The following is a 9,678-nucleotide window of genomic DNA, read 5'->3' on the forward strand; positions in this document are numbered from 1 at the left end:
GCCCAAATAAAGAGACCTTTGGTAGTTAACTAAAATTTTCTTCCAGTCCTTTATTGTTCTTTGAAGAGAATTTTTTTTTTTTTTAAAGATTTTATTTATTTATTTTGACAGAGAGAGGCACAGCGAGAGAGGGAACACAAGCAAGGGGAGTGGGAGAGGGAGAAGCAGGCTTCCCGCCGAGCAGGGAGCCCGATGTGGGGCTCGATCCCAGGACCCTGAGATCATGACCTGAGCTGAAGGCAGACGCTTAACGACTGAGCCACCCAGGCGCCCCCTTTGAAGAGAAATTTGAGGTCTTCCACTGGCTCACAGGAATAAGAAGTCATGTTAGTTTGCTCATTGGTCTCCTGTGTGGGAGTTACAGGTTTTATTCTAGATATATGAGCCCATGAAGAGTGTCCCTCTAATTTTACTGCAGTGGGAGGACATAATATGACCCTGTAGGGACCCTTCCATTTTGGAGTTAAATCCTCTACTGTGTTAGACTTCCAATCTTTTAAATAAACCATGTCTCCAGGGTCTATATGGGGTGGGTTGCTAGTAACTATCAGATCAGGTTTAAGGAGGATATGGTTTGCATATTCATTTAGAGATTTATGAATTAACCCAGCCTCAAGTGAGTAATTAACAGAGCATTACAGTCTCCATCTATTGATAGGTCTACAATGAGAAAAGGTTTTTTATATAGTAACTCAAAAGGACTTAACCCTATTGGTTGTTTTGGGGCAATCCTCATTCCAGTTTTCTTGAGTCTCAATGCTTAAAATCTAGTATCTACAAAGATGTGTTATTGAAATATTTTCAGAGATAGCCAAATCAGGACTAATTTATTTATAAAACAAGTCCAATTTTAACAAACTTGGCCTAATTATTTACATAAGCTCAGCAAGAATAGTGCTTGATCATATAGATCTTTCAGAATCTGCTTTGCTGGAACTTTTTACAAGGAATCTCTAGGTTGAACTTTTAGTAGCCTCTCCAGGCCAGAAGCCAAGCCAAGTGCTTGCCAGACATGCCTGCCATACCTGTAGATTTGGGTGGATTCCTCTTCTCGAGGTCACCAAAATATCCTGAGGTTCTAGCACCTGCCAGGAAGTGACATTCTTTACTCACCTGGTGAGGCTGCTGGGAATTCTTTAAGCAAGGTATCAGGTCAACAGTTCCACGGGGCTTTCTGGCTCCAGGTTTCATAAAGTCAACTTTAGTTCCTTAAAGCTGTATGGTCATATATGAGTCTATGCAAGTCTCTCTCAAATATGACATTCCCGTCAAAGCCTTGGTAAAATAACCAGTATTTCCAATGGTGTCCTGTTACAAGGAGAACAGATTCTTATTGAACTTATGCCAATGACCATAATCGCCACAGAAGAAAGAACACTTATGGAGATTGGTTTTCTGGGCAGACAAAAGAGAAAAAAACCTGTTTACGTTGTATCAAGAGCAGACCAATAATTCAAGAAAACCTTGCCTTTTGAACAGGGAAAGAGGCAGAATTTCAATCTTATGCCATAGTATTTTTAAAATCCATTCATTTCAATCTTAGTCCATTCTGACCACACCTAAAATTCCTTTCCAAAAGATTTCCCTTCACAAACCTTCCACAGCTTTCCTTACATTCAGATTTTGTCCCAAGCCATTTCTCTCCAAACAACCAGTCTCATTTAGGACAAAGTTACTTTCTTTTACCTTCAACAAAAATGCATTTCCATTCCTTTTATCTTTCTTACACATACAGAGTTGCTTCCCTTATTTGCATCAGTTTTAATGACACTTAGAATTTCGCACTCGTAGAAACCTTAGTCTCCAGGGAAAACTAAGTAGTACCCAATTGTGAACTGTTACACCAAAACTTTTTATTTATTTATTTATTTTAAAGATTTTATTTATTCATTTGAGAGAGAGAATGAGAGACAGAGAGCACGAGAGGGAAGAGGGTCAGAGGGAGAAGCAGACCCCCCACTAAGCAGGGAGCCTGATGTGGGACTCGATCCCGGGACTCCAGGATCATGACCTGAGCCGAAGGCAGTCGCTCAACCAACTGAGCCACCCAGGCGCCCTGCACCAAAACTTTTTAGATGGCAATTTTATGAACTGGTTAAGCACCAAGCATGTTTACCAACAGGCCCAAATATTCTTAGTTTCTTTGCAATAAGAAGTCAAAAGCACAAACCTATGTCCAGTAATCAGTGTTTTAGCACCCTATCCTTGTAAAAGACCTATATTTCCAAGGAATTCAATCCCATTTATCATCCAAGCAAAACTTTCAGGTTTCAGTTTACCAAAGACTTTGGAAGCTGTCTTAACAATTACCCATGAAAACTTTGAGACAGGGGCGCCTGGGTGGCTCAGTCGTTAAGCGTCTGCCTTCGGCTCAGGTCGTGATCCCAGGGTCCTGGGATCAAGCCCCACATCGGGCTCTCTGCTTGGCGGGAAGCCTGCTTCTCCCTCTCCCACTCCCCCTGCTTGTGTTCCCTCTTGCTGTCTCTCTGTCAAATAAATAAATAAAATATTAAAAAAAAAAAAAAGAAAAGAAAACTTTGAGACAATTAACCATCATTTAAGTCATATTTTTGCTAACAAATTGCAACAGACATAACACGAGCTTATTTGACCTTCAGCAAATCTCGACAGAATAAAAATTTCACATTTAATGTTGATACCTTTAAAGACATGTTTATCGGGGCACCTGGGTGGTTCAGTTGGTTAAGTGACAGCCTTTGGCTCAGGTCCTGATGGAGTCCCAGGATCCAGTCCTGCCTCGGGCTCCCTGCTCAGCAGGGAGTCTGCTTCTCCCTCTGACCCTCCCCCTCTCGTGCTCTTTCTCTCTCTCCCAAATAAATAAATAAAATCTTTAAAAAAATAAAGACATGTTTATCTTCATTAAACCAACAAACTTAAATTAGTTTAAATATCGAACTCTGTTTTACCTGGATCTGCTTTTAAAAGTCTGTTGTTCCCCATTGTCAATGTTTACCTGGGACACTGGTGTTAAGTCCAGGGGGTGTTCTTCTTGGCTCCTTGATAGAGAGGGGAGGAGGAAGATCCATGGTGCTGGAGGCACCGAGGATGGTCTAGAATCTGGTTATGCAGACTGAACCCAAGGGGGTGCAGAAACCAGAGGAGGGAGGGAGAAACAGAAGAGGCAAAGTGGCGCCAGAAGGCAGAGAAAGGGTTCCTGTTTCTAGAGCTCATCAGCTCCGCAGAGGAGCAGACATCATGGTTTCCCACCAACAAAAGGAAATAGGCAGTCCATGTTAGGCCAAAGAAGACAGGGAATTTCCATGAAACAAAGGGAGTTTCAGCAGCTCCTGGGAATATTCCTTAAAGTCATCGTCCTGAGGTAGACTAAGCAGAGACAATTTTGATTCCAATTATAGCCATTAACCCAGGAAATGAATGAGGGAGAAGCCCCCACATACCACTGGGTCTATTAGGAGGAATAATGAAAGAGAGAGAAACTCAGAGTCCCCTTTGCTAGGGGGGGCTGTGTTTCCTCCAGCAACCTGGGTTTATTTGCAGGAGTCCTATTTAGGTAATTATCATCCAATATGTCAGGAGGGAGTTTACTAGCTGACACATTCAGGCAAACACATTCTGCAAGAGGCCCTTAGGTCCAGGTATAGAGCAATGAAGGCCTACGTATGAGCAATAATGAAGGTACCCTAGGTCCGTTTGCCCTCTTTCCTGCAGAAGAGATCTGATAGATTTTACTGAGATCATGCAGTACCTTGGTTAAATTTTGCAATCTGAATTGTTTCCAGTGGGATAAAAGGCATCCCAAGGGAGAGTCCTTGGGGATTGAATAGAGAACGTCCATTATCAAGAAAACCAGCCCCCCACCTCCACTACTGGGTGGTGTCCCACGTGCAGGATATGTCAGATGTTCCTGGTGTCATAGCGACCTGAGGTATCCCTCGAATGAAATCGCTATGATCACCACCTGCCGTAAATGCCCTGTAGGAGAGAAGCCGGCCCTCCTCTCGCTTCCCCATTGCATTCTTGTCTACGATGGGTGCCAGGGTATGGACCAAGTTTGCCTTGCTGTGAAGGCCACGTGCGCCTTGGCTTGCCCTGCTGAGGGCCCCGCTGTGAAGGCCATGTTGCCTTGTTGTGAAGGCGACTTAGAATCCACCGTTTTTAACCCATGGAATACACTAGAGAAGTTTTACAAGAGGAAAGTACCCAATTTTGTAACTTAAGTAGTTAGTAGAAGACATTGACGGGAAGATAGAAATCCATCATGATCTAAGCAACATTCCAACCCATGTAGTCCTCATAGCCAACGTTCCTAGGAAACTGGTCCCCCATTGGGTTTTAATTCAGTCGGGTACTGTTTTCAGCCTGCTCCAAACTGAGATCTCCAGCCAGAAGTGGCTAGACCAGGGATGTAAAGGGGATCACATTAGACCAATGAGGAGGAAACCTCACACGGGAATCTTAGGATTGGCAGTCGTCCTGGTGACTTAGGTGGCTGTCCCGTGCCCAAGACAGACGATTTTGCATAAGGACAAGAATAAAGAGAGGGCACCAAGTTTCTGGGTCTTATTACCATCCCGGCCAGGGTACTAACTTCCAGCCAAAAGGCTGTCTTCTTCTCCCCATAGAGTAGCCATGGGCTAGAGGATTGCAGTCTGAGCAATGGGCATGAAAATGTTCCAATAAGACCGTACTCCTTGAAGGGCCCCTGAAATGAGAGTAAAGGACAAGAAGAGAAAGTACTCCCCAAGTTTGCACCAAAGCTCAGAGTTTAGATGAAAAGACTCAAAGGCCCCATGTTGGGCTCAAAATGATGTGGTTTTGGAGTAGTGTTGTTGGGGTCCAGAACTGATGGCCAAGAAAGAATTCTTTGGTGCAAAAAGGTGGTTTTATTAAAGCACGGGGACAGGACCCTTGGGCAGGAAGAGCTGCTGCCCCAGGGTTGTGAGGGGTGGCTGATTATATACTTGGGGGTTGGGAGTAAGGAAAAAGGATTTTCAAAAGGATTTTCCTATGCTAAAGAGGACCTACAAGATATTGGAGGATTTGCCACTGTCAAGTTGAGGTTGTTTTTCCCTCTAGCAAAGCATTAACATTAAGAGTGTTGGGAGGGGTGCCTGGGTGGCTCAGTTGTTAAGCATCTGCTTTTGGCTCAGGTCATGATCCCGGGGTCCTGGGATCAAGCCCCGCATTGGGCTCCCTGTTTGGTGGGAAGCCTGCTTCTCCCTCTCCCACTCCCCCTACTTGTGTTCAGTCTCTTGCTGTGTCTCTCTGTCAAATAAATAAATAAAATCTTAAAAAAAAAAAAAGAGTGTTGGGAGTTTCCTTCTGGAAGTTAGGTTATTGATAAGAATGTTTTTTTCTTGTAAATCACTGAGACATTTGTAAACTGAGGGAGACTCCTGTCCCCCAGGAGTGTAATCTCTGTAAATTAACCATTTGTCTTCTCTTCCCTTAGCTTTAGGGCAGCAGGGAGTGCCTGAGGAATGTCACACATGTCCCACCTGGGGGGTGGGGCCTTGTGGGGTGTCAGCTTGTGCTTTGTCCTCAGCTTGCCTTCTGCTCCCTCATCAATATTGTTCAAGTATTCAGCAGTATGTCTGTCACATAGCAAGTTCTCTATCAATGTCATATGCTGTTTTGGGATGGCATAGTTGACTCAGCCTCTTCAGACTTCAGAGGTGGGCTGGGGAATAATTTTACCCCTATGGGGTAAGCCCTCCATTTCAGTGGGTTTCCTGTTCTTAAGTTGGGAGAGAAGGTTAATGCAGGAGGGGAGCAGATATGTTCATTCTTGAGGTCTGCATTTGGGTAAGGGTGGACCCAAGTTCCGGGGTGTGCCTAGGAGTGCAGTGGAGCCTGAAGCCAAAGCTACAAACTTTTTTTTCCCCCCAGATCAGTGTTTTGTTTTAAAAGATTTTGATTTAAGTAATCTCTATACCCAACATGGGGCTTGAACTCACAACCCCAAAATCAAATGTTGCTTGCTCTACCCACTGAGCCAGCCAGGCACCCCTCCAGATCAGTGTTTCGTTTTTTGGGTTTTGTTTTTTTAAGATATTTATTTATTAATTTGAGAGAGAGAGAGAGAGAAAAAGCAGGAGTGGGGGAGGGGCAGAGGGAGTTGGAGAAGCAGACTCCCCGCCGAGCAGGGAGCCTGATGCGGAACTGGATCCCAGGACTCTGGGATCATGACCTGAGCTGATGGCAGACACTTAACAGACTGAGCCAGCCAGGCGCCGCCAGATCAGTGTTTTTAAATTACATTTCTCAGCATATAAACAACCCAAAATCTCTAGTCTGGAATGCAGCCTTCATGGAAGATAAACTCCTTAGGTCAACACTTGTGACAAGGGATTGAGAAGAGAGAGAGAGGGAGAGGGAGACGGCGCCTCTATAGCAAACACAGGTGTTATTGTGGCAACAGAACCCTGCAGAGGGCATCACCAGCTAAGGCTGGAGCCCTCTTACAGCTTACAGGCTGAGGGCTAGTTCCAGGTTCGGGTTGAGGGGGTGAGTACTGCTGTTTTGGGGTGGGGAAAATTTGGGGGGCTAGCCCTTGCTAGGGTTGCTAAGGAGGAGCCCCTTGTTGTTAGACTGCTCTTTCGTCAAAGGGGATGTTCACTATAGTGGGTTTTTTTTGTTTGTTTGTTTTTGCAACAGTAAAGGCACGTATCCATTTCCGAGAAATGAGATTTCAGTCTGGGCTCCCAGCATACTCAGGCAAGTGGCCAAAGGATGAGAAACCATTTGGTGGTGTGCCCCGCCCCTGCGAGGCAAGCAGGAAGGCTGGGCTCCCACCAGCCACTCTGCTCCTTCTATGTTGGACGTGCAGCCCTTTGCCTCCGCGCCCACTGGCGGCCCCTCCCAGCTGGGGTTGTAAAGCCCCGTACTCAGGGCCTGCGTGCCAGTGGCTCTGACTTGCCTTCTTCTGCGCCCTGGTCCTTCAGGCACAATGGGACCTGCCTTCCCACCACTGCTGCTCCTGCTGCCCCCGGTGGTGCTGTTGCTGTCCCTCCCCTACCTATTGCGCTGCTTTCAGCAAAGACGCCCTGCTGGACATCACGAAGGACGTTGGGAACAAACTCACGGTGAGCTGTGAATTGGTGGCCCCGGGGCGGTGAAGAGCAAGGCACAAGGGCCTAACCTTAACCTCAGAGGGCACCACAGCCTTCGCCCCCTCACTCCACTGGGTTTCCTCCCTCTCTGCCTCCCCTCCCCTTTGTTTCCTCCACTTTTGTCCCTGCTTTTCCCTTTCTCCTTCCTCTCCCCTTCCCAATTTTACTTCACCTCCTTCCCACTGCAGTTCTAATCCCTGACACTCCCCAGTTCCTCAGGCTTTCTTGCTGAGAGCCCTAAATTTGAGTTGAAAAGGAGCAAAGAAAGTTTTGTGGGTGGTGAAGGCAATGTAGGCTGCCTTTTGGGAAGGATTGGGAAGATGGTCATAGGGCCATATGAGTGGGGCTGGAGGAGCTACAGGGTAGGACCCGACTTTCCCCGGGCAGCACAGTCCATCCCTGGGAGGAGGGGGGATCCTGTCAGTACTCGCAGGTGTGAACCAAGCACCCAGAAATCCCCCGATTTCAGCCACCTCATCGGGCCTGGGAACTGGCCATTGTCCAGGCTGCCAGTGGCCCAGAGGGTGTGCACCCTCCTGACCTGTGGGAAGGCAGGGCCCAGACAGCCTCATTATGTCTGTTTCACTTTCCAATTCTAGCCTATTCCCAGAATGTAAGAGTCCACACCGGTGTGTCTTTCAACGCCGCAGTGGTTATCAATGAATATGGGGTTTCCAGGGATAGGCAAAGTGCCAACCAGACTGAAGAGCGCCAACAGAGCTCTCTGAGGACAGAACATGAAGGTAGGTGGGGTCTGAGTTGTCACCTGGGTGACCTTTACCTGATCTTGAGGGAGGTAGCTCTCAGGAGCCCTGGGGTCAATAGCAGAGAGATTGGGAAGGGTTCTTTTCTTCCTTAAAAAGTTACAAAAGAAGTCATGGCCAGAATGCATCATGGATTTCCCCGTGGGTGGTGGTTTTAACTAAATTACTATTATCAGCTTCCTGGAATTATAATCTGGAATTTCCTTACAGGGCTTGGCATTTGGCTCTTCCTTGCATACTCCACCCTTAAGCCCTGGGAAAGCTATCCCAGATTAGGGTTCAAGCACTGTTTGCAAAATTAATGCTTCCATTGTTTGAGCCAAGGGCTGAAATCAATGTAGCAGTATTTAAATGTCATCTAAGCATATATATGATAGTGAAAAAAGGGCTGTGAAATCCTTTGGGAAAAACAAAATATTGCACAAGCTTCCTGGATCTGGTGCTGGACTGGCCCTTGACTGGACCAACAGAGTTATCAGGGGGAAAAGGGCTTGTTGAAGGGCACCTGGGTCTTTGGGGAGTCCCCATGCAGACCCAGGGATGGGAGGGACTGGGATGAAAATTGCAATGGAGTTTGTTAGTGGTAGTGCTTGTGGGAACTTGAGGCCTTGGGGGCAAGGTGAGGGGTTGGGGGAAGATGGCCCACTAGGGGCCCCCCTCTGTCATTGCAGGGTGGCTGATGTCCCTTCTTACCTGGCAACCTGACTCCTCAGGACCATGTACTGTTTCTTCCCATTGGCTGAATCACTCATTCTTTCAACAAATATGTATCGTCTATCTCGAATGTGGGAAACACTTGATCTTGGAGGCCATAAATCAGAGATTCTCTTTTCTTGTCTTTCTCTCCAGATGACAGTCTCCCGTATGGATACCAGGACCGTGGGGACCTCTCCATGCCCTCCTTGAGACCAAGGGCTCAAATTGGTTTTGAATCCCACCATGACACTGTAAACGATTGTAGAGAGTTGGCCCGTCTTTGACCTGCTCAGTTACTCATTTAGCCCTTTTCTGTGCCCCTGTAGCCTTAAAAGATGGGGCCCCCCTGCTCCAGCATTGTTCAAGCCCTGAAGCCTGCTCCTCCTCAGCTCTGGGTATTGACATTTGCACAGCTTCACCCACCAGATCAAGGCTTTCTGCTTCCCATTGCCCTTGCTGCTCTTTGCCTCGGATTCCTGTCCCCTCCATTTCTCTCTCTGTACCTCCAACCCTCCCTTACCCTTTTCCATATCTCTGTGAATTGCTTTCCTTCCCTTTGAAGTCCCAGACCCCTACCCCTTCTCCTTAGTTCAGGAAAACATAAATATATCATTTTGCCTAACTGTCCTTGGAATCTCATGTTTATGTGAATTCCCCATATGTTCATCAGTAAATTTGATTTTTTTTCCCCTGTTAATCTGTCTCCTGTCAATTTAATTCTTAGACCACCTATAAGAATCTAGAAGGGTATATAAAATTTTTTCCTCCCCAACAGTGTATTTGGGAGAATGGGCTCTGTAATGTGAAATATTTATGATTAGCAAAATGAGTGGAGAGTTCTTCAAAGAATGACAAGAGCAGCTACATGACCTATGTGTGTCACTGGCAGGAAGCGCAGGGGGCCGAGGTGGGGACAGGGTGGGGGATGACCTAGAGATTGAAAATGATGCTGGTAGATGGCAAGCTTTTCCTCCACTTCCCACACAGACTTCCAGTATTTCCCAAAGGCCACCCAGCACTGGTCCCAGGAGCTCCCCCCAGGCCAGGAGGCTCTGCCCCGCCCAGGGGTGTCTGCGCAGCCCCTCTGCTCTCACTTGAAGATGGGAGACAAGCAGGGGATCTGC

The 9,678-nt window shown here is 46.8% G+C and overlaps 1 protein-coding gene across 1 annotated transcript; it reads left to right on the plus strand.

The window, feature by feature from the left end:
* The first annotated feature begins 6,770 nt into the window (after window positions 1–6,770).
* Window positions 6,771–9,251, plus strand: LOC116645908. Its single transcript, XM_032426428.1, has 3 exons — window positions 6,771–7,067; window positions 7,694–7,837; window positions 8,708–9,251. Exons 1-3 carry the CDS (start codon window positions 6,932–6,934, stop codon window positions 8,836–8,838), a joined length of 411 nt encoding a protein of 136 aa, XP_032282319.1. The 5' UTR covers window positions 6,771–6,931; the 3' UTR covers window positions 8,839–9,251.
* Window positions 9,252–9,678: the final 427 nt, after the last annotated feature.

The sequence above is a fragment of the Phoca vitulina genome, unplaced genomic scaffold (assembly GCF_004348235.1).
Source record: "Phoca vitulina isolate PV1807 unplaced genomic scaffold, GSC_HSeal_1.0 scaffold34, whole genome shotgun sequence".
Lineage (NCBI taxonomy): Eukaryota > Metazoa > Chordata > Mammalia > Carnivora > Phocidae > Phoca > Phoca vitulina.

Bases quoted from the DNA above. Each gene is read 5' to 3' on its own strand.
- LOC116645908 (XM_032426428.1), top strand. From the start codon at position 6,932: ATGGGACCTGCCTTCCCACCACTGCTGCTCCTGCTGCCCCCGGTGGTG. The intron at 7,068-7,693 runs GTGAGCTGTGAA...TTCCAATTCTAG, and splicing joins ACGTTGGGAACAAACTCACG to CCTATTCCCAGAATGTAAGA. The intron at 7,838-8,707 runs GTAGGTGGGGTC...CTTTCTCTCCAG, and splicing joins TCTGAGGACAGAACATGAAG to ATGACAGTCTCCCGTATGGA.